At 34.2% G+C, this 26,036-nt stretch overlaps 1 protein-coding gene across 4 annotated transcripts in view; it reads left to right on the plus strand.

The window, feature by feature from the left end:
- Cdh18 (cadherin 18) overlaps positions 1 to 26,036 on the plus strand; it is a 756,186-nt gene that overhangs the window by 687,596 nt on the left and 42,554 nt on the right. For all 4 annotated transcript variants that reach the window (XM_041632191.1, XM_041632192.1, XM_041632190.1 and 1 more), the window contains 2 exons: positions 14,595 to 14,848; positions 20,862 to 20,998. In XM_041632191.1, the coding sequence (XP_041488125.1) occupies positions 14,595 to 14,848; positions 20,862 to 20,998 (391 nt within the window). The remainder of the gene's footprint in view (positions 1 to 14,594; positions 14,849 to 20,861; positions 20,999 to 26,036) is intronic.

The raw sequence follows: 26,036 nt of genomic DNA on the forward strand, positions 1-26,036 counted from the left end.
TCGAAAAATCCAAAAAAAAAAAAAAACAAAAACAAAAACAGATGAATATATGTTTACACATTTGATTGATTTCATTTTATTTTCTATGAATAAAGTGGGTGTTTTGAAAGAATTATTTCTATTGGCTAAATGTAAGTGAGAGTATACTGAAAATAGTCTTGATAATTAGTTCTAATTGGCTCCAATTAGAAGTGTTAACTCACATGGGTATACTTCCTCAGAGTTGAATTATTGTTAGCTCTTATAAGATTGTTATATCTTCAGATTAATATTATCAATTTTACAATTATTTATAAAGAGCTGTAATTTGAAAATGAACTCTGTTCCTTAGTGTACTTTAACCTTCCGAAGATACTGGTTCAAGTGGCAAGACACGGATAGAGCAGTCCTTGAAAACTTGTTTCTCATTTAATCTGTAAGGCAGCTCACCTTAGTCAGCAGGGCAGAAAAGCCAATCTCCTCAGCTATCAAAGTCAGCGCTGCTCTGGAAATCAACTGCAGACACAGCTGCTCATCCCAGTCCATATCATCGCTCCATCAGGAAATTGCCAGACTGAATTCACTGATGCATTGCATGGTACATTGTAAATACACTTTGATAAGTTTCATTCATAGCTTAATGGAGCCTGACTAGGAGGAAAGGTGAAAAAGATAAGGATGAATGTAAGTTCCATCTATTCCTCTGAAAAAGAAAAAAAAAATCCTCTGAAGCTTGAGAATGGACTTCTGTCTAGGAATCTCTCTTAGAACCTTTTCTTATGGTCACTATGTAAATAGGTACCTTTACAGAAGTTGTTCTAGTTATTATTGCTGTTAATGTATTTAGATTTACTTATTTTATTTATTTGTGTGACTGTTTTGCTTGAATGTAGCTATATATTTTACTTGTGTTTCTGGTGCCTGTAGAGGTGATTAAAAGACCTAGGATCCCTTGGAAAAAGACTTATGTATGGGTTTAGAGTAGCATATGAGATCTCAGCATCAAATCCATGTCTTTTGCAAAACAACTGTTCTTGACAATGACATTTCTCCAACATCTGTCATTTTAAGTTTAAGATTCCAATTTTAAGCCGGGCGGTGGTGGCGCACGCCTTTAATCCCAGCACTCGGGAGGCAGAGGCAGGCGGATTTCTGTGAGTTCGAGGCCAGCCTTGTCTACAAGAGTTAGTTCCAGGACAGGCTCCAAAAAAACCACAGAGAAACCCTGTCTCGAAAAACAAAAACAAAAACAAAAAACAAAACAAAACAAAAAACAAAAAAAAAAATTCCAATTTTATTTGTTATTTTAATTCCTTTATCAACTACTATTTTATACCTATTTATCATTTTTATCTTATTTTACTTTCTATAAATCTATTAGCTGAAGACATAAGCTATTGTTTTCTTTTAAATAATTCATGGCATTTTATTCATTCTTTGTCTTCACATAAATAAAAGACAAGTTCAACTTAATTTGTGCTTATTATTCATCAGACAAATATTTGGTATGAATGCACATTATCTATTTGAGCTTTACAACTGCTTCCTGTGGAAACTTCTACACTATCATGAATTAATATTATCAATTCATCATCTGGGTCATGTTAGACTTATTGTTATAGGTTACTGTGTATAGCTTTTTGTGTGCATATGAAGGCTTTAAAATACGAATTCGTACAATCTGTTTTTATTACATTCCTACCCATCTTCTCTAATAATTGCCCCTGACTCTCAACCCACCCAACTTTATAATCAAAGCAAACAGTTAAAAACAATAAAATCATAAACATTAACAAAATGATATTAAAATCACACAAAAATATGTATAACATTTTGTGTTAGACAACGGCTTCTAGACATAAAGCCTGTCCTGACGATGATTGGCACACTCACTGTTACTCCCCTGGAGAAACTGTTTTTCCCTTTCTCATTAGATACAAATTTCACATAGCCTCTTTGTTATCACTTGGATTTTTTTTTCTCCCAGTTAAAATTTTGTTTGTCTTGACCATGTAAGCCTTCCATGTGCTGTCTCTGTTTCTGTGAGCTATATTTCCATCAGTCCTGTCATGTCTAGAAGGCACAGGTTCCTCAGAGCCATCCACCACCTCTGGCTTTTATAATCTTTTCATCTCTTTTTCTGTAAATATCCTTGAATCTTCAAGAGGGCAGTATGAGTATGGTTAATACATTCAAGGAGTACTGAGAACTCCAATGTCTTTCACTGTAAAGTATCCAGTTATAAGTCTGTGTTCATTACCACCACTACAAAAAGAAGCGTCTCAAATAGGGGTCAATCAGTACAATATGTCCTTTGAAATCATTTTATTGCTCTACTCCCCTAAAAGAACAATAGAGTAAGGTTTCCGCCTAGAGCCCATGTCCTACCTAGTCTCATGTGTTTGGCCTGACTAGCAGGGTCTCATACGTTTCCACTGAAGTGAGTCAACCTTAAATCTATTGTTAAATGGTTGGTTAGCACATAACATTTTTGTGCTAGTATATTGAAATTCAGACTGCTGGTGTGAGTCAGAGTGTTTGTATCTAGTTGATACTAATAGCTACTTTTTTTGTCTGGTATAACACATGGTACCTTCCAGCTTGTCAGCAGTGGTAAAGCTTCCAGTTGGCCACCAACTTTATTTCTCTGTATTCAACAACACAGGCGACATCTCTAGCCATAAGGCCTAATGGTCAGGTCGTGTAGAATAATCAATAACATTGGTAACAGTACGTCATGTTTAGGGGAAGAGGTCTATGGAATGCAATAGGCAAATAAATCGATATTTGTTCTGTTAGTACATAAACTCATTTTTAAAAATATTTATTATTATTTAATTTATATGTATATACAGGCTTCAAATAACACTGTGCACTATATGTGTGCAGTACCCATAAGAGGCACTGCAGATAATTCTAAGAAAAAATTTGTTATATTTTTTATGATAATCATATTAGTATTATCCCAGATAATAGGTTTTTGGTGTTTAGTAAATTATACTTATTGAGATTCATATGGTTATCCTTTTGCTTTTAGTAGGAGAGTAAAACTATGCTGTTCTTTTCTACTTTTCCATGGAACTTTAATGCTTGCTGAACCACAAAGAAAAACAGATAAGACAAAACAAGTATCTTTGAATACATGCACAAACACAAAGATTAATCATCTTTCTATGCTGTAATTCTAATACACTATTCATTTTGAACAATTGTTTGCTCTTCTACTTTTAAAAATTAAACAAGAATATTTGATTCTTGAAGACTCTGTTATCTGGGAATTTATTTTGGTCTTATAGAAACAATAAAAAGAAGAGTCAGGATTTTAATTTAATCAACCAAATCACTGCATTTTTAATATATTAGATAGAGGACTGCTATTGCACAAATTCTATTCTAGATGTTTAGATTTAGGTATTATCATAACCATGAAATAACAATCATTGGAAATTTCATGAAATGTTTACTATAGTCTCAATCACATATAATAATTCATAGTATAACACTGTAAACTATTGGGAAACAGTTTTTCTGATATAGCTAAGCTCTATTCATTTATTAATACTGATAAATTTTGATATTTTTGGTTTCTTTATTTATGTCCTATATACAGATACCTTATAATTACACATCCAGTATATATGGACACATATACTTATATTCATATACATATAAAAATTGTGTCTAATTATGTATAAAATGGTTGAGATAAAATATATTTCCATTTGTTTTCCATGTAGAAGTGAAAATAGTAAAACACCTAATTATTTTATTGATATTGGAATTATAAATAAATGAATGTCCACTCTTCTGTTGAGCAAAATCAATAGCAAGAAAGCTCATACATGAATTCTAGTCTCCATAGAATGCCCAACACCTGGGAAAACCACAAAAAGAATTACAAAGGAGGCATAGAAGAAATTTTAGAGAGGGCCATTAGGTAAATTAATCCTATCTTTCCTATGTTTGTATACCATAATTTAAAATGTACACTTTTAAGAAAATTATTCATAATGATGATATTGTGTACTACTTATAATTGAGCAGTTTTCCAGAATTAAAATCAAATTTAATGTATGAAAATATGAATGAAGCAGAATAATTATCTACTCACTGTGAAATCCCGAGTCAAATGAGAGAACAACATGTGAATTCTATAAAGGAAAATCTCTGATGAATTTTTCTTCTGTTCCCTAGGAGACCAGTACCATTAGTCCTCCTGTATTCAATGAAAATTTAGTCAATAGGGCTTGTTGGCTAGATGTAGTTTCAGTATCTATATATTCTTCATGGTAATATACTTACAGATGAGTAACACACAAGGGTGATTGAAGGGACAGTAGAAGAGGTAAACGAGAAACTATTAAAATATTCTAAATGTCTATAACTGGATGGAACTAGATTGATGTGACAGATGACAACTATCTAGATTACTATGAAGTAGATTAATATTAAAGAGCACAAGTGCTGCATTATATGTGAGAAAGAGCAATGATGTGTAAAGACAATTAGTGAGAAAAATAAGATAAAATTAAGAAACTAAAATCTTCTATGAAAATCACACTTAGCTCATTGATAATGAGGTGCTAAATTAGAAAGTTGAGCAGTAACTAAAAAGAAGTAAGAGAAATCCAATTGCCCAAGGAAATTAAAATTGTCACTGGGTAAGCACTTCTTGCAAAGACCAAGAAGATAAAGAAATTTGCCCAAATAATGTTAACTTCCTGGCTATATAATTATTTTAAATAAAAAATTACAAAAATATTTGGTTATCTTTATTTTTTTTTTTTTGATTTTCGAGACAGGGTTTCTCTATAGCTTTTGGTTCCTGTCCTGGAACTAGCTCTGTAGACCAGGTTGGCCTCGAACTCACAGAGATCCGCCTGCCTCTGCCTCCCGAGTGCTGGGATTAAAGGCGTGCGAAATTTGGTCATCTTGTAGTTATAATTGGAGAATTATTGACTCATTTTAGATTTACCTCTAAATACTAGAAAATATAATGGATGAGTTCTTTTATTACTTTATACAATATATGCACAGAGATCAATTTAAAAAAAATTACTTTAAAATTTTACTTTACATTAAAACTTCAGTTTTTCCTCCCATCCTTCCTCTCATACCCTTTGCCTCACATCTCAGCCCACCAACTCTCCCATCCACTCTTCGCAACAGGTAAGGCCTACCCTGCAGAGTCCAGAAAGTCTGACACATTAAGTTGGGGCAGTACCAAACATCTCCCCTCTGCATTAAGGGTGAGCATATCAACCCCCCATAGGGATTGGGGTCCAACAAGCTGTCTCATGTACCAGACATAGATCCTGCTCCTATTTCCAGAAGCCTCTCAGATAGTCCAAGCTTCACCACTCTCTCTCACATGTGGAGGATCTAATTCAGCCCCATGGAGACTCCACAGTTGTCCATCTAGTGCTTATTGTTTTCCACAAGCTTCATTAAGCTCTGTTGATTTCGCCATCATGATCTTGACCTCCCTTGCTCATATATTTCTCCCTCCGTTGCTTCAATTGGGTTCCCAGAGTTCGGCTGTTGCTGGCCTTCTCCTGCAATCAGATTGATGAGTAAAGAAATACCATCATAGAGCCTTTATCCTGTAACCGATGGAACCAGGTGCAGGGACAAATGCTTTGTACTCATTCAACTATGTTATGCCATGGTGTTTATTTTTCCTGTTAGGTTTCCAACAATATGGCATCACACCTTTAAAAACACATTCACATCAATTATAGCTAGATTCCACTTGGGAATTATCAGGTTTTCTGACCTCTAGCTCCTCATTTGAAGAGAGAAAAAATGAACAATTAATTTATGTCAGTATTAAGTGAATCAGTTTATCAGTTTATAGTAAACATTTGGGGTATATGTAGCTGTTGACAGCCAGATTTCCAAATTAATATGGAATTTGGCATGTTTCAGTTAAGTACCAAGTCAAATACAGATATACTGAAGGACTCAGTCACTTTCCATAAACTAAAACATATTTCAGATATATGAAATATGAATATGAGTGATATAATATCATTTTTCTTGAGGAAAACTGCATTGAGAAGATGTATTGTCAAAGCATAGGGTACTGAAGTAGCATGCATTTGTCTTTGAATTGTTTTGATTTCCTTTTATTAAGGAAGGCTACCTTTTCAGAAGTGGGAGAGTGTCAGGAAAATTTGCTGAAGAGGTTATGTTTAAACATCTTTGGAGCAGTATCAGTCATATTCCCTGAATGGACTATAAGCAAATGCTTTATATCTAGTAATCTTCAAGTATGAAGATCACAGGCAAATAATTTTATGTATCATCTTGCCATTAGAATATTTCTATTTCCTATGGTGGAAAGGGAGGTAAAAACAAGACAATCCTTTAAATAGTTAAATTCAGTCATACTGATTTATGCTACCTGGAGAACTAGAAATATTTTTGCATTCACACAGAGATATACACAGTAATATACAAAAATTTTAAAATGTGGTATATCGTCTTTGTAAATCCATTATCTTCTGGAAAACTACTTGTCAGCTGAACCAAAATGGCATGTCAGAGTACTGATTACAATTAGACTCAGGGTTGGGGAAGATGAGAACGGTAAGCGTGTTCATTCTAAAATATACACATAATAATGTTTGTAAGGCTGATATTGAATTGGGAGTGAGTGAAAAATTTCACCAATTGTTCTAATGACAATAGTTAAAAATAAAGGAACATAGGTCAGAGCCAGTAAACAAATTCTACTTCTATTAGAATAGTCAAATATAAAAGGGGTGAATAAATAAAGCTAATAATAAATGAAGGAAGAGTACATCCCATGTTCCTCTAAAACCGGACTCTCTGAACATAGTGGACAATGAGGACTACTGAGAACTCAAGAACAACGGCAGTGGGTTTTTGATCCTACTGCACGTACTGGCTTTGTGGGAGCCTAGGCAGTTTTGATGCTCACCTTTCTAGACCTGGATGGAGGTGGGTGGTCCTTGGACTTCCCGCTGGGCAGGGAACCCTGATAGCTCTAAGGGCTGACAAGGGAGGGGAACTTGATTGGGGGAGGGGAAGGGAAGTGGGCGGAGGTGGCGGGGAAGAGACAGAAATCTTTAATAAATAAATAAACGGAAAAAAACAAAACAAAAAAATAAATGAAGAAGGGTAAAACAAGTTCTTTATTTTATTTACTACATTATGGCATTAATATTTGCTGTTGAAGAACTTTAGTTGGTATGAAAATTTGTACACTAGAAGCAGTTAAAACAACAAAAAATGAAACTTTTCAAATATCAAAAGACTTTCATCCTACAGAATTGAAGATTTTTAAAACATAATAATTAAATCTATATAAGTGATAATGGAAGGAAGAGACCAAATAAGACATGCCTATCATTATAGATACAAAAATGAATGAGGAAAAGAGGAAGTTGTAATCCTAGTCAACAATTAATTATGAGTATGTGTATATTTATATGTAATCTTATAATAGCATCTCACACTTATGGGCACATATATTTGTGGTTGGTAAGGAAATATCTTCTCATGAAGTTGTATGATTTTAATGTATAGAAAATATTCTAGAATATACTTCATGGCTAACTCTATTATCCCATGAAGACTGTAGGATACTTAAAAGCCTGCTTTGTTCTTTATACTAATACTAACACAGGAAAAAAATTTTTCTTCAGTTTAAGATAAGCTACACACAATTAGCTTATTTTCACCTCACAGCAAGTTCAAACTAGACTGAATGTTTCTGTAAATGAATCATAAATCAAAAATTTTACAGGATGGGTGGTGGTGGTGCACCTCTTTAATCCCAGCACTTGGGAGGCAGCGACAGGACAATTTCTGAATTTGAGGACAGTCTGGCCTACAAAATGAATTCTAGGACAGACTCCAAAAGCTACATAGAGAACTCCTGTGTGTGTGGAGAGAGAGAGAGAGAGAGAGAGAGAGAGAGAGAGAGAGAGAGAGAGAGAGAGAATAGAAAACAAAGCAAAAAGCAACAACAAAAAGCCAAACAAACTTTACAGATATGCCCAAGGTCAGAGTTGCATAAAGAAACCTAAGGAATCATTCCAATTCTTTGCTTGCCAAATCTGGCTGATGAAAAACATGTTCTGTAGTGTCTTAAAGCTTGTCTCACTGGGCACTGTGCCCGCCTCTGATCACAGTCTTACACCAGAATCCTTAAAACCTTGCATTTCTATGGTATAGTTCGGGTCCTAATAATTTACCCGTGGAGTGTGATATGACCAATGAGTTGTAATTCTTATATATATTTTTCCTATTTCTTCTAGCCTCCTAGGGATAAAGTGTATTTAAGCTAGGTAAACAGAGAAGCAGAAGAGAATTTATAAAGGGAATTGAAACAAAGGAAAACTAAAAAGGATTAAAAATTTAGAATTAAATTACGAGACAGAAGAATAAACAGAACAATAAAGAACATGACCAGAGCAGCACATGTGTGAGTTTATTCCATACCCCTCAGATAAAAACAAAAACCCTTAAATTAAGCAAACACTGCTCTAGAAGTTCTCAGAATATCTAGGCTTATAGTGAGATTTGTGTATGTGATAGTAATGTTTAACAATATTTAATCTCTCAACTTTAAGGATTATTATGATTTAATTTGGCATCCACTTGCACATCCAAGCCTACCTACCTTTTACATATGCTCTCCGTCTCTGTCTCTCTCTGTCTCTGTCTCTGTCTGTCTCTCTCTCTCTCTGTCTCTCTCTGTCTTTATAATTTGGTTGCTATTTTCAACTTCTGGTCCTCCAGAATTCTTGTCTGCCCGATGCATAGAAAACCCTAGCTAGAAACATTTATAAACCTCAGTGCTAAACAAAATCAGTACAAAGTTCCAAATCCTTCTATCTAAACCTAATAATGGTGAAATTCTGTGTATGTTTCATCCTATAGCAAGCAACTTTATCTGTGGACATATGAACTTAGAAAATAAACCATTTGTTGCCAAATGCGAGTGTTAGGAGAGGCAAGAAGATAGTTAGCACGCCTGACATCCTGACACAGAGAAAATGGAAGGCTAAGAAGTTTCTAGTCTAAAACAAGTTTAAAATCCAGCAAGGCACATTTCATTTGATTTCAAGTCCTGAGGATAATGCTTTGTGATTCAAGTTTGTTTTCTAAGCCTACTGCTCTGCAGCCCGCTGTCTGAACTCAGTGCTAACATCGTCTAAAATCTGTTTGCCTTGAAAGGGATCTTTATTAACCATAGCAGCAAAGCTGAGATTTTTGAACAAAATCCTGGGCATCTCTAGCTGGTTGTTGAATTTCAGTGAGATTGGAATGCCTAGACATCAAGTGGTGGTTTACATCCCAACAGTGCCTGAGCATACATGTAACCTAAAAAAGGCAGGAAACACAGTTTCTATTAAGATCCCTAGAATGAGCAGGGAATCCTTTTACTTAATAGGTGCCCGTGGTTTTCTTTCCAATGTGTGTGTGTGTGTGTGTGTGTGTGTGTGTGTGTGTGTGTGTGCTTGCGTTTGCATGCCAAGGTGTGTGTTTGGATGTCAGAGGACATGTTTTTGGAGTTAGTTGATGCGTTCTACCTTGTTGGTCACAAGGATCTAAAGGAGGCCATCAGGCAAGGCAGCAGCAACATGTTTTAAGGCAGAGTGCCCCAAAGTCTCCATCTCTTTACACACTCTCCAGTTCTGAGGTTTTAAATTGGGAGGAGAAGGAAGGGCAGACTAAAGTAGGTAATATATTGAGTAATAACGACCAGATGATTTTTGAAACATATGCATGCCCACACATATGATAAAGACACCTTTTACTTATGCCACTGTACATGTAGAAATTCTACGGTACCCCACAAGAAGCTTCATTCCTACCTAGTAACATTCCTATTAAAAGATACTATATACGTTATTAGACAGGGAATCAATCTTACCTAGCAATGAACCCTGCTACATACCTGCCACAGAGATAACTGAACCTGCCTCCAAAATATTCTGAAACATATCCCCAAATGTTATGGGTTTAAAAAACCACATTGTGGTTGGATTTGAGGACACTCCATTAAAGAAAACCATATCTGTTAAGTTAAATGAGGTCAACAACTTAAGGTCATGAACCATAGGGGAAAAGCTATTATTGCTATACTGCTAAATGAACACACCAAAAGAATGGCCTCTGTTAACATAATATAATGGCCTATGTTAATATAATATATGCTATACTCATAGACCAGTACCTTAATAACCACTCATCAGAAAAGATGCTTCTTCAAGTAGATGGTTTTTAGTGCAGTTATTTAATTTATAATTCATTCATTTTAATTATATCAAATAGATCAGTGACTAAGTAGTTCCTTGATTTGTGCAGTTCAATACCCATTATCACAATAAATATACAAACAAAGTCAATGGAGTTTGGACTGCTGTAAAATTTTATCCTAAGAATTAAACCTAAAGCAAATCTATTAAACCAAAAACTAAACAAAGCAAAAAGCCCAAAACAAAACTGAGCAATGATTTGTTCTTATTCCTGTAATTGTTTTCCCCAAGCTTTGACTTATGTTCATGATTTTCCATGCAGAACCATCATGAACTTTGCTGTCTCTCATTATAAATACAAACTCATTATGCAGACTCATGGTGCTCCACCCTGGAGATTCATCCCAGCTCTACAGTTTGTAAACTAAAATTAATTTCATTCAAATAATCAGACCCATCCACCAACAAAATAATGAATGAAACAATCTGTAAATAATAGTGAACAGATTTTCAAGGACTAGAGCCCATCATTTTCATGCAAATTCCTATCATTTAAAGGAGAAACACTTTTTACATAATTCCTATTTTTGTTTGAGCACTACATAGATACTCAATTTTAACAATTATCAGGATTTACCTAGAAACATCTATAAACCTAAGTATTTGGTATTACAAAATAGAGCTATGATAAAATTCTCATTTACCATGAACAATCAGTGGTTTTACAATATGCTGATATGTCTTTATCATGTTCCCCTTGTTCAGTGATGCTTCTTTTGTTTAAGCAGATAATGCTATGTTTTTAGTTTATGAATTCCTAGAGATTTCATGCTATTTCCCTTTCATGATACTTCAGTAGTCATGGTGAATTTTCCCTGTTCTTTCTTTTCAATGTGACTTTTGACTTATGGGATTTTGTAAATAGATTTTATTTTTTCTAACAAACTGTATTCGTTGGATTATATTTAGGCTAAAATTTGCTTGCATCTAAGGAAATTAAGCCCCACAGACAGAATTTAATACAAATTCCAAAGTCTAAAGATTTTTAGAATTATTTTTTAATTTATAAATGATAAGTAGTTGTACATGTTTGCCACAGTTACAATATAGGAAAATAATATATTGCCCAATTTATATACTTCTGTGATTATAATACAAAGACTAATATGCTTGGTATTGAACACACAATTCTGAAATATACAGAATAAATGAATGATTATATTTCCTCCCAATTTTTCTATGTGTGTAATTCAATATCACCAATTTTTGTTCAGAAATGACACTACTAAAATGTTCCTATTCGTGGTAGCAAACTATTCTTCAAATTTCTGACCCAACCTGAAATTATTCTCTCCTTCCTTTGTGGCTACAGATGGTCCCTATCCATCCATCTGCCAGTCTTGGCAAACAAGTTCCCCAGGATGATTATCTCTGCTTGGAGGTAGTTAAACTTATATTAGATGATCATCATCACGAAACCATGTGTCCACACAAACAGCCTGTGCCTTAGCATTAGGTGGGCGGCATTAAGACATGTGACATCTTTTTTGCCAAAGGGACCTACTAGAAAATGTGTGGTCTATCCACTCTGTTGTGCAGCCTGATAATAACATCAAAATAAACTTAATATGGATAAAAATTTCCTTCACTGATTTTTCTGAATTGCATGGAGTAAAATTCTGTAAAAGTGAATGAATGAAGATGGATGTTTTATAATCCAGTGCTGTGAGAAAAGATGTGCTAATCACTATATCAAAGCAAATATGACCCACACTGTAGAACAATTAGAACATTGGTCAGGAAGTTTTAGACCAAAGTACGTTAAATAACTAATATTATAAACATTGATCTTATGCAATATGAGACCTCTTGCCTTCTGCTTCCTATCAGTGACATATACAGTTATGAATAGCCAGGCCTAGATATAAAGAGGACAGTGTTGTTGTGGAACACATACCAAAATATAAAATAAGATAAATTAAAATTTAAAATAACAGGTATGTAAACCATGTAAAAGCCTGGTGCTCCTGGTGGGAGGGAGTGAGTGTCAGGTCCACTGCGACTGGAGTTACAGCTGTGAATTTCCATGTGGGTGCTAGGAACCAGCAGGTGCTTCTCTGAAAGCAGTGTTCATAACACAATAAGCATTTATCCAGCACCCTCTGGTCCCTGAGGGGCAACAAATGTTCACAAACTTTAGAATATCTTATTTAAGCCAGAGTGAGGTTTTTAAAGGAGTAAGAGACAGATTCTTTCATTAAAGCATAGTGGGATCTAGAAATTTAAGGTATCAATGTGTACATCCTGACAGAACTTAGATCTTCTTAGTTTTTTGTTTGTTTGTTTGTTTGTATTGTTTTTCAAGACAGGGTTTCACCGTTGCTTTAGAGCATGTCCTGGAACTAGCTCTGGTAAACCAGGCTGGCCCAGGCTCACAGAAATACATCTGCCTCTGCCACTCTAGTGCTGGGATTGAAGGCATGTGTCACCACGGTCTGGCTCAGAATTTAAATCTTCTTGAAGAGAGTTATTAATTATTTTCAGTTTCAGTTCTTTTGCAAGAAAACAACTTCTAATTAGTAGGCTTGATACTAAAGATAACTCACCACTAAAAATGTGTAAATCTAAAGGACTTACATTATCAAAAAATTCTTATAATTATAACTAAATGTGAGATAATTTTGGTTCCCAAACCAAATGCAAACATAAATGTGCAGCATGGTTAGTATTTTTCAAGCTTTCAGTTATTAAAAAGTCAATTTGCCTATTGACATGCATACCTGTATCAGTTTGCATCACTGCTAATATTCATAATATTCAATATTACATGCAACGTTGATATAAAATACTTTTTTGCTATATTTTCCTATAATAATAAAATGTCTTTTTTGAGACAGAGCATTGGTTGATATCATTGCACATAAAGTCAATTCATGATGCCCAACATATAGTTTTAATGGAAAGTAGATATTAGCTGAAGGACTGGTTGTGCTATTAAGTTATAGAATGATTACCTAATGCATCAGGCTAAAGGTTCATTCCCCCCAAAACAATAAAAGCTGCAATTGGAAAATGGAAAATTAAAGAAGAAACTGAAGGAAATATAATGACCTATTAAAAAAGGGTCAAAGCTAAAATTTTTGACCAAGCAAAAAAAAAAAAGGCAGCTTTTAAAACTTTGATCTCAATATCAAAATATAATAAAAATATATTAAAGAAAGTAGAGTAAATAGAACAAGCAGTAAAACAAAAAACAAACATAAACTACATAATTTCTATGTAGCAAATAACGCAAATATTAGAGTGAAGATAGAATAAACAAACAAAAAAAAGAACCTTGGGGGAGGGCTTAAGGGGGGAGGGAAGAAGCAGAGAGGGGAGCAGATAGAAATGTAGAGTTCAATAAAAATCAATAAAAAATTTCTAAAAGTCGGGCGATGGTGGCACACGCCTTTAATCCCAGCACTCAGGAGGCAGAGGCGGGCGGATCTCTGTGAGTTAGAGACCAGCCTGGTCTAGAGAGCTAGTTCCAGGACAGGCTCCAAAGCCACAGCGAAACCCTGTCTCGAAAAAAAAAAAATTCTAAAAAAGGAAAGGAGAAAATATTGTCAATGCATTTGTTACATTGATGTATCAAATGATATATTTGAGAAGGAGTGAGGAGCACAATTCTAGAAGGAACCCAAGTCAAAAAGGAAAATCACCAAACATCCTATTTAAAAGAAGGAAAATATTATGAAATAATGTGAGGTGAATTACATAAATGTTAATAGTTATGTTTTTCAAATTTCAGACAAGTTAGCAGCAGATATTTTTAGATTATCCGTCTGATAATTCCTGGTTCATGGGGATGGGGAGAACTAGAAAGTGTCTCTGAGAATGAATATTGTTTTCCTGGGGGAGTTTACTTCTGCATGTGGTGTAAACACATTCTAAGGCTGTATAAAATCCATATGGATTAAGTCTGGAGTTCCCATGAGTTCCCTTTTGATATCATAATTCAGAAAAACATTTTAGCTTTTTTAAAAAATAAAAGTAATTTGATGGCCGGGCGGTGGTGGCGCATGCCTTTAATCCCAGCACTCGGGAGGCAGAGACAGGTGGATCTCTGTGAGTTCGAGACCAGCCTGGTCTACAAGAGCTAGTTCCAGGACAGGCTCCAAAAACCACAGAGAAACCCTGTCTCAAAAAACAAAAACAAAAACAAAAACAACAAAAAAAAATCAAACAAACAAACAACAACAAAAAAAAAGTAATTTGACTTCTTTCTGCTCTACGAAAAAGTAATTTGACTTCTTTCTGCTCTGGTTTGGAGAAAAATAACTGCATTCTTGAAAATGCGGAAGTTCTAATGATGGCTATCACATTGTTCTTCTGCAGCCACTGAACTATGAAAAAAAGAAGTCTTACACACTTAACATTGAAGGAGCAAATACACACCTGGACTTCCGCTTTTCACACCTTGGTCCATTTAAAGATGCCACAATGCTGAAGATCATTGTTGGGGATGTGGATGAACCACCCCTCTTTTCTATGCCTTCCTACATCATGGACGTCTATGAAAATGCCAAGATCGGAACAATTGTTGGCACCGTCTTGGCACAAGATCCAGACAGTGCTAACAGCTTAGTAAGGTATGGTATACTGTTGATCGCACAAGCTCTTGAAGATGTGGTTTATGTCTCAATTAATGTGACTCAATATAGTTAAACACATATCCTCAATCCTCACATGCTTGAAAAGGAGCTAGCTGGTTTTTGTCCTCTACCTTTGGGAGAGTTCCACATTTATAGCCTTACACTGCTCAAATCCCTACCTATGTGTTTTGTTGGTGGGTATGTCTAGGTTATAGTGGTAGGGGGTTGCTAACTGAAAGAGACACAGAAAAGAACTAAGGACACCCAAACTCTAGTCAATAAAACATTTCGCATGATGAAGAATTCTCTGTCTCCAAATACCCATATGGCTAAAGGTGAGAAACTCTGATCCATCAGAAGACAAAAGAACTGTTATAGGAACTATACTCATATAAACAAATTTACAAGATCTTTCTAGAAGAGTTTCTCATTACATGGAAGCTATGTGTAATGTGTCCATGTGAGTGTTCCCACAATCATTTATTAATGACAAAAATTGGTAAGTTCTGTGACTAATTTATCATCCTCTGATAAATCTCATTGATTCAGTTCTTTCCTCATGTATTGGAAAGGGAGCTGAACATTCATAGCATTAGATGTTGCTGGAGAGGAATGATTGACACATAGTCCTCACATAATAATAGTTTTATTAGCATAACTATTATTTTTTGCTTTGCTTTGATTCAAAAAAATAAAATGAATTTACTTTAGTAACCTTGAAATAATTAGAAACTCAAAAGCTGTTATTAGTGTATAATTTACATAACATTTATTCTTGATTTTAATAAAAATGTGACATTCACATAAGATTCATGGTACAAACAATGAGAAAAAAAGAGAAAAAGAAAATATAACAGATATACAAACGTGCCCCATATCTTCCTTTTTTGAGGGTCAAATGTTTAGTAACTAAGAAACATTCCTCATAAGAGATGCACCTTACACTGCACAAGGAAATGCAATTAATTTCCTACTTGTAGAACTGATAAGAAAAGTAATAAGCAGCATTGAAAAAGATAAATGGAAAGAAAAAATAACTGAAATTGAATATTTGTCTCTTAATTTTTAAAGGAAAGATGAAATACCATCAAATATATTTTTAAAAAAATGTTTAATTTTAATGTTTACCTTTTAAATAGACAAATTAATATAAAATTTAGCTTATTGACTAATTTATACTGTTTTTAATTCAATCATAAGTATGCCTTAATCAAGAGTACCAAAGACTCCAAATATAATAGTGACAATTCCCCAGAATCATTTAATAAGAAATGAATAGAGACAGGGAAAGTAGGGTCATATTTAAAACTTGGTGCCTCAGCCCTTGACTTGCGTTTTATTAGTATCAACTACATACTGCGAAGAAAAACATACAGATTAAGACTGTAAAGCACAATGCACATATGACAGGTGAGATGAAAGTGGCCCACAGATGACTAGAGCAGTCATGATTTTGTCACTGATGATGATGCTAAGATAGAAGTTCTGAATGATGGAGTGTCAAACAACAAACTGTAGTAGTTAAACTCTCTACACACATACCTGCTATACAGCTAACCGTACAAAAATTCTCTCAAGATATTACAGGCATCCGATATATAACATGTATTCTGGTTAATATAGTTTATGCATTGTCTCCACGGAATTTTATTAGAATGTTATACTGAAGTATAACATCAGATTTACCAAATGACAAATGGTACTTTTGGTTTATTTACTTAGAATGATTACTTTCCAGATGTTTATATGGTTCAGGCATTTCTTACCTTAACCTTTTGAAAGGACGTTTTAAAATATGAAATACAGCCATACTTCAGATCTGTGACCTTTAGTTAAGCTGGAGAGAAATCCAAGCTTCCATGACATGTCACATCTTGTGAGATAATTATAGATTATTAAACTTTATTCAAACTATTATTCATAATCTTACAAAACTGCTACATAGCAAAGAAATATCTGTGAATTTCCTTTTCCACCCCCATACTGAATTTGCAAGTGTATAAAGGGTAATAACAGAGAAATAATCTATACTTTAATCTAATACAATTAGAGCAAAACAATATAGAAATGTATTTTTGATACAAGCTTAAAATTAAGTTTTGGATGAAAGAGACAGAATAACATAGAGCAAACCCTTATAAGGAATGAAATGATGAAAGTTTTGAAATGAAAAAGAACTCTTCCAACACACTTTAAAATGAAAATTATCTTTGCCCAATGCCTACACTATCAAAGAGAAAATAGAGTACCAAGTAAAGAACTAAGTGATTTGTTTAACATAGCATTTGTTGAAAGGAAATATTTGATTCAAGGCAGTCAATTTTGATATTGATGCATGTTCATACATATATGGAACAATTAAATACAAAATATGCCATGAAGAAAACACATGGGAGTTCGAGGAAGATTAAGAGGGAACAAAGGGAAGAGGGGAATGACGTAATGATATTATAATAAGTAGATTAATTAAAAAATAATTTCTCAAATTGTCCATACATATCTCATTTATAAGAAAAATGTGTTCATTTTCCCATTTATCAGTTGAATTGATTCTTTTTGGCATTTATTTTCTGAGGTGTGTGTTAAAACTTTTTCTGATTGGAGTGTTCAGTTGATTGAGAGATTCGCAAGACTGAACTCTATCCCCAGCCTGAATCTTTTATATAGTCTAAAAGTAATCTTCTCCACAATGGATAATTAAACATTTTCTCCCATTCTATATTCTACATATATACTTAATTGATGTTTTATTGCTACAAAGAGACTTCTAAACTGTTAAGAGGCATTTGTACAATGTGTGAAGGTGTATTGCTTTGACTTCTAAACTGTTAAGAGGCATTTGTACAATGTGTGAAGATGTATTGCTTTGACTGGTGAATTAAAAGCTGAATGGCCAATAGATAGGCCAGCATGCATAGCTTTCTGCCTGTTTCTTGGTCAGTAAAGTGCTAATTTGAATAATAAATTTCAGCTTATTTTGATAAATTTAAGTTTTTTCATTTTTCACACTGTTTGAAATATACATACTGGATTAACAGATGCAAATTTTTTGTGTCATAGTAGGAAGTGGTAAAACAGATAATCATAATTTATTATAATATAATAATTATAATATTATAATTCTTTATAAAAATAGAAACTGACAAAATGTATTACTAGATAATGTGCAAATGCAGCATTATATGCTGGTGTTAAATTATTAATGATTACACTTGGGACAGGTCCCATTAGAGGGTTTTTAGGGACTACTGGGCCAATAGAAATTAGCAACAAGTCAATTGGACTTCCTGTAGTCTAAGTCTACAACATTATGAATATCTCACTTGATTAATGGCCATATATTATAAGAGCTTTCAGTGGATTGTATTAGTATTTTCATTGGTTAACAAGCATCTGCCAGACAGAAAAGAAATACCATGAAAAACTATGTATTTTGTTTAACACTTATAGAAACGTTTACTCATTTCCTCTTTGGCCCAGTGTTCTGAACAAATGGAGGTAGAGAAACACATGGTGAGAGCATGGTTGGAGGAACATCATGGTGAGCATGAGCAGGGAAATTGCTACAGGAGAAGCCAGGGGAGACAAAGCTTCAAATTCATGTGGGTGGGACCTACTTCCCATACCTAAACCATACCTTCCAACTTTCGCTACTTCCCACTAATCACTTCGTACTCTGAGTCCATCTAAACATTAATCCATTGATTGCATCAAAAGCATCACTCCCTAACTTTCTCATGAGAATCCTCATATGTGCACCCAAAGTTGTGTTTCACTATTTAATAGGTATTTCTGAGCATAGACATTGAAGATTTTACATCATGTATAGATGCTATTGTGATGGCTATATCACATGTAATATAGTGATTATATAACTGTGGCAAAGCTGTAATTTTGTACAAGCTTCTTTTGTACATAATTATTACTGGCATATATTAATTATATACAGTGATATGAACATAAGTGCGTTCCCATTCAAGAATTTAATATACTATGACAGTACTCACCTCCTATACCCTCTCCTCCTCTCCACCTTCCGTTAGCTCAATATAATTTCTCAGGTAATCTTCCTTATATATTATGTCCCCCAACTCCTCTCAATTTCCCATATGCATGTGCATGTGTGAGTCTATAAATAAAGTATACCAAAATGTGCACAATATCTAGTTTTAACTGTTTTCATATAAGCAGCATAATTTTATTCAGTATGATTGGATGAAATTCTATGTTTGGGTATTGTATTTTTTATGTATCTATTCCTTATTGACAGACCCCTAAGCTAACTCTCTAATATGGTTCCTGTAATTAGTGCTGCAGCGCATCTTCTATGCAAATACTTCTGTGCTGTACTGAGCGTCCAATGCCCTAGTATGAACCCAGAAGTGACACAGTTGTCAAAAATCAGATGTTTGAAGCTGTGTGGATTAATATCTGGGTATTTGATTTGGGTTCATTGGTCCTGCTGCCTGATTTTATGCCAACACCAGGCTGTTTTCAGTACTATAGCTCTGTATATGGCCAAGATCAAAAACACTGATGACAACTTGTTCTGGAGAGGTTGTGGGTAAAGGGAACACTCCTGCATGGCTGGTGAGAATGCAAGTTGCTACAGTCCCCTTTAGATGTCAGTGTGGCAATTTCTCAGAAAATTAGGAAACAACTTTCCTCAAGACCCAGTAATACCACTTTTGGGTATATTTCCAAAGGATGTTCAATTGTGCCATAAGGACATGTGCTCAACTATGTTCAAGCAGCATTGCTTGACATAGCCAGCACCTGGAAACAATCTAAATGCCCTTAGACCAAAGAACGGAAAAGGAAAATGTAGTAAATTTATACAATGGAGAACTACATACCAGAAAAAAAAAAACAACTACATCTTGATTTTGCAGGCAAATGGATAGAGCTAGAAAACAGCATTTTAAGTGATGTAACCCAGATTCAGAAATTATCACATTTACTCACTCATAAGTGGTTTTTAAACATAAAACAAGGAAAACCAGCCCATAAATCACAATCCCAGAGAACCTAGATAACAATGAAGACCCTAAGAGAGACATACATAGATTTAATCTACATGGATAACAGTAAAATAGAAGATCTCCTGAGGAAATTGGAAGCACAGGGATCTTGGGAGAGGGTTGAAGGGGAAGGGAGGGAGAAGAGAGGCAGGAAGGGGAGCAGAGAACACTGTAGAGCTCAATGAAATATCAATAAATAAAAAAGACAGAAATAATCAGCATTTTCCCTCATGTACTAATGTGTCTCTTATATATCTAAAGTTCTTCTCAATGTCTGTATGAGAAAACTACTTTTTAAAATCCATACTTATTGCCAATTAATTCAGAACTTCATACATATGTACCGTATATTTTGAAAATAGCCACCCTCCAATTTCCTTACAACTCTTCCCAGATCCACAACTCAACCCATCTATCCCATCTATTCTCTCTCTCTCTCTCTCTCTCTCTCTCTCTCTCTCACACACACACACACACACACACACTCTCTCTCTCTCTCTGCATATATATATATATGCACACACACACACACACACACACACATATATATATATATATATGTATATATATATGACACATACAGAGTTGGTCTGGGGTCATCTAGTGGAACATAGTTCTTCCTCCTGAAATGTTGACTGGTTGGATACAGCTGAGAGCAACACGATACAGGTGTTTGGAACTGACATAGGTTACCTATAAGAGCAGTATTTTATCTTAACTACTGAAGCACCTCTCCAGACCAAAACCAACTGCTTATTTTTATTCATGGAATTCATTAGTTTTTCTTCAATATGTTAATATATGATTTAACTATAAAAACAACTGTTAGAGGTTATATAAAATACAATTCTTAAACAATTCTTAGGTCAAATATAGACATTAAAATGTAGCTGCATTTTAATGCACTTTATTTAATAATTCCATTATTATGTTATATTGTTCTTATTTAAAATTCCCTACATGGAAAACTTTTATCTTCTTTCTTTCAGGTATTTCATCAATCACAATGCTGAAGAGGACAGAGTTTTCAATATTGATGCCAATACTGGAACCATTAAGACTTCAAAAGTTCTTGATAGAGAAGAAACACCATGGTACAATATCACAGTGACTGCATCAGAGAACGGTAACCTGCTTTATGTATCTGAGGGAACAATGTTATTGTAGGGGATCACAGGCAGAGATTTTCTAGCCAGCCAGGCACAACCCATTTCTCTTTTGTCAGGATTTTGCAGAATGTATACATGAAGCCATTCTCATATCCATAATGTAATGAGTTTTGTTGTTTTTCCTTCAGTTTCATCCAGCATGAAGTTAGAAATTGATATGATGGAATGATTAGTCCTCATCCTTGAGTCAAGAGTGTCTGATTTTCCTCTTCATTGTGCTAATTTCCTGTTTCATATAGTTATACTTCACTTATGCTACCAAGTCTTATCAGTAAGGGTACTATCAGGCAGTTCAGGCCCTAGATATCATTAAACAGCCCTTACTTGAATTAGCATTCATAGCATTTAAACTGAAAGAATTTGCTGGAAAATCTCAACTGTGTATCTAACATCTCTTTGAGCAAATTATATAAGACAAATCTGAGAAACTGGACACATATCCAGGGCAGTGCAAAAACACCCAATTGTATAGAAAACAACAAAACCAACAAAAAGAACACAAACACACACAACTTCACATGCACACAAAGTATTTTTTGATGTTGAAAAAGCAAATATTACTATAAATCAAAACAAGATATCCATAAAGAAATCTGTTATCTTGATAATAGTGTCTTAATATTTTAGGAAATATTAAAAGCACCTCAGTTTAGAATTTTAGGCAAAAATGACATAGATATTTAAGAAATATTTCAATACACATGACAAAAATAAATATAATTAAATGTATATTTTAGAGTGAAAAATATTGCTATGTAAACAGAAATCATGTTCTTTATTTTTGTAGATGAAACAGGATATAAAAATATTTATAGACATTCATGTAGATAATATTGGCATGGTATATGTCTTTCCTTCTAAAGTATATAATGCAGTTTTCTCTCCGTTATCACAAATGGATGTTGAAACACTGTCATTTTTCCTGAAAGGTAAGGAAAATCACAGATATGCATCCTATCTCTCTAGAATAGATTCTTCTGGTAATTCTTCCAGCACAATTAAAGAATATGTGATAACTTCTAACTAAACTGTTTCACTTAGAATATTTTTTTTGTACTGGCATATCCATGTGAAAATACAGCTTCCTATATTGTGTGAATCTAGCATCTTTTATTTAACTCTCCTTACTGTAATATTTCAGTGTTGTCTTACATTTAGGTTATTAATAATATTTTTGTTCATATTTGCCTGGAAACGCAAGGGTAAGAATGTTTCCACATCATTTCATTCATTCTGGCTAGTTTTCATTTACTAAATCCCCAGATTTAAAATAAATAATAAATAATATTAAGAATCACGTGAAAAACTTGAATTAATATTTGAAAATATTTACAAACAAATGTTGAAAATATTAAGCAGATCTTGTAGAAGAAGAAACACTTCTCAGGATGTATATAAGAATGTGGTGCCAAGTGGTGGTGGTACATGCCATTAATTCCAGCACTTGGGAGGCAGAGGCAAGATTTCTGTGAGTTTGAGGCTAGCCTGGATTACAAGAGCTAGTTCCAAAACAGGCTCCAAAACTGCAGTAAAACCGTGTCTCAAAAAACCAAAAAAACGAAAAAAAAAAGAAAAGAAAAGAAAAAAAAGGTGCTATTTAATTCTGAACCAACACTTAAGCCTCAATAATATTTGCATCAAGTAGAAACCAACTAACAAATAGACATAAATACTTGCATATAAAGTAAAGTATCATTTGCAGTCATTGCCAAAGCAAAGTCCTGTTTTTGTAAGAGTAAAATTTTAATTATTTATTTGAGTTTTCTTTTCTATTTACTATTCCTTCTTGTGGGAAAAGAGTTAATAGATATCTACTAAGTAAAACAGTATACTAAATTGTAATTTCCTGGATTTTATAATTAGTAATAAAAAAGCCGTAGAGACCCATTCAATGAACATTACTGAAATATAATTTAATCCCAATCATAAACAGGTGTACAGAACGAATAAGCAACAGTTAAGATTTTATAACCATGCTGGAAGATTGCTTTTAGAGAAGTACGTCTCCAGCATCTAATGCCTAGCCTAACTGTCCCTTAGTGAGACAGAAGCTATCCCATAATTGTAGCCTCAACTTCACTATTAGCCACATGGGAAAAACATGGTCTGCTTAGGAATGCTGTTGCTATTTTATCAAATGCTCTTTAAAATTCTTCTTAATATAGTAGTTTCTACAGAGTAGATTGTTCCATGCAATTGCTTTTCCTGGTTAATATTTAAAGCACTTTAATTTTTTCTGCTGTGGGAATTATGCAAATAAGAGAAGAGCCCTGTCTGTACAGAAAAGGAAATGTATCAGATTTAGTAGAACAAGAATACTCGGGCACAGGGTATACAGCGCACATGGAATCTTATGCCTTCAAATGTGAGTAGGGAGCCTACGGCTAGCCTGGGCTTTGTATGCGGAACATGCCTAGGGAATAAGAAAGCTGGACATTCTCTCCATGAACATCCTTATTTCTACGATACAGCATGACAATGAAGAATTCAACCAGGGTGTCTGTGCACATTCAGCGAGAGCTCAAAAGTAATAACAGAGACATTATCTGCATAGACTGTGAATCTGAGATCCTTCTTCCATTCTTTTGCCCTTGTTGACTGTGAGATTTACACTACATAAGCACGTAGTAAAAGATATAACAATGTGCCTGGACTATGATATCATTTTCTGCTGTGGTCAAAATTAAGTATTGTAAAAACATCTCTTGGTCACCATGGTTAGCAGAGTAATGATCTGTGGAAGCTAGGAAGGTAGTTTTATTTAAATTGACTAAGTAGCAGGCATTAGCTCAACTTAGAAACTCTGAGCTCAAGTAGTTTATTTTAGGCGAATTTAAGTACAGAACAATTTGTTGAAAAAAAAGTTGTTGGTGATAATTAACTTGATCCCATGTACACAACAAAGCTTAAAACATGATGAAATCCACTCTCTTTTTATAAAATGGCTCTATAGATTCAGTGAGAAAATAGGCTCATCATAAGGATATCAAGAAAAAAAAATAAGTGTGGGCTCAGCTACACGAACAGCACAAAGGTGACTGGTCTATAAACCATGTCTGTTCCCAGCATTCCAAGGTAGAAAACAGGCTATGCATCTCTTTCCTTGAGGAGACAACTCTTTGTTTAGCATTTCTGGTTCCCCCAGAGCTTATCTCCGAGCATAAGGATGGCCATACCCCCCAGATTACTGAACATCTGGATTTTACCCAGGATAAGTAGACTTTACCAAATATGTTATCTTAATAAAAAAATCCTGTGAAACACAGATAAAAGCTATTACCATCACACAGACAAAGGAATGGAAGCACAACAAAATATATATTTGAATATTCAATGACTCTGTATTAAATCCTGGGCATTAGCTAAGTCAGTACTATCGACAACAATCATTTTAACTTACTTGATTTAAAGTTTGTGAACCCCATTTATTCAAATTTGGAATAGTCTTATTTTTCAATTTATATTTTAAAATTTCCCCATGAGTTGAGACTGAAAATTTTATTACATCATTTTTTAAAGTTCTTAGGGACCTACTATTTTGTAAGAAGCCATCTGTGGAAATACTCCATTGTAGGTAGCAGTGTGTATGTGTGTGTGTGTGTGTGTGTGTGTGTGTGTGTGTGTGATGTGAGTGTGTGTTATATGTGTGCATATTTTATTGCTAGTTCTTTGAATGTCTCATATAACACTCTTTAGTCATATTTACTCAAGATCCTTCCAGATCTTGCTCATTTTTATCACTGTTAGATTTTATGTTCATTTCCCCTAATAGTTGAACACCTATCATTTATGGCATCCAATGCTAGTGGAATCATTCACTAGAGATAGCTCAACTTAACTATGTGCCATGATCCAGAGAAACCTCTCTCTACTTGTGGTAGAGACTGAAAATTTCTTATGGTATTTAGCATGTGCATAGTTGTCTTATTTTTTATTATCTGCTTTAGCTATATGTGTATAGGCATTTAATCTTGTAGGATTTATAGGTCTTCCTCAAAACAACTGTAGTGTTATTTGCCATACTCCTTCTTTACCCTACCTTGAGTTTCCTCACCTAGTTATACCCTTCCTGTTACAGCAGAATTTACTTTTAATTCTTTATAGCCAGTGTGTTCTACCGCACTTCTCTTGAAAGTACTTACCAATTCAGTCAATTTCTGACCTTTATATGTATGTTTGTTTTTTAATATGTCTTCTAGAGCTTGGATTTGGGAACTTGCATTGGTAAATCATAACTATTAATTGTAGTGTAGCATATATTTTAAAGATTTCTGTAAAATAGAGGATATTCCTTCTGGAATTCCAGGACTCAGAGGAATGACCAGGATCAGGTGATCAATTCTAGGTCAGTTTGAGGCTATAAAGACAGATTCTTTCAGTCTCAAGGAGGAGATTATAAAAAAAAAGAGGAAGAGGAAGAAGAGGAAAGAAACAACATGTCAAGAAACAGACTTTATTCATTTATAGCTATGTCTCAAAAATTCTAAAGTGATATGTCGATTGGATGGACTTTCTGGTGGTTCTTTGATAAAATCTGATTTCAAATTCATTCTCTTTGGCAAAACCTACACTTTGAGGATACTGAAGTGAGCTTTTACTTTCTTCCTAATATCAGCCGAGGTTTCACCTTCCTGTGTAGGCATCTTGAATTTCAACTTATATTGCTCTAAACCTTCGACACTCAGAGTGGGTCTTTCTGTTTATTGAATCTTTCAGTCTCTTCAGCTACCAATTGAAAAAGGTTAGTCTTTGGTTTGGTATGCCTTAAAATCTCCACAGTAAGGAATGTATTAAATAACACACTGTGAAATTTTTAATGAATGATATTTTGAAGATAGTGGCATTTAGGTAGCAAACATAGCAGATGTATTATTTTGACTGTGAATGTGTTTATTTTGGGAAGGCAAAATAAGCAGAAAGTTACACTAATAATCCTGATTGTAGTAAAATTGTATTTGATACTCGAGATAGTAAATAAACTGAGAAGTTTAATCT

The sequence above is a fragment of the Microtus oregoni genome, unplaced genomic scaffold, assembly GCF_018167655.1.
Source record: "Microtus oregoni isolate MIOR12 unplaced genomic scaffold, Mior012 000040F_ref0000088, whole genome shotgun sequence".
In the NCBI taxonomy this organism is placed as follows: Eukaryota; Metazoa; Chordata; class Mammalia; order Rodentia; family Cricetidae; genus Microtus; species Microtus oregoni.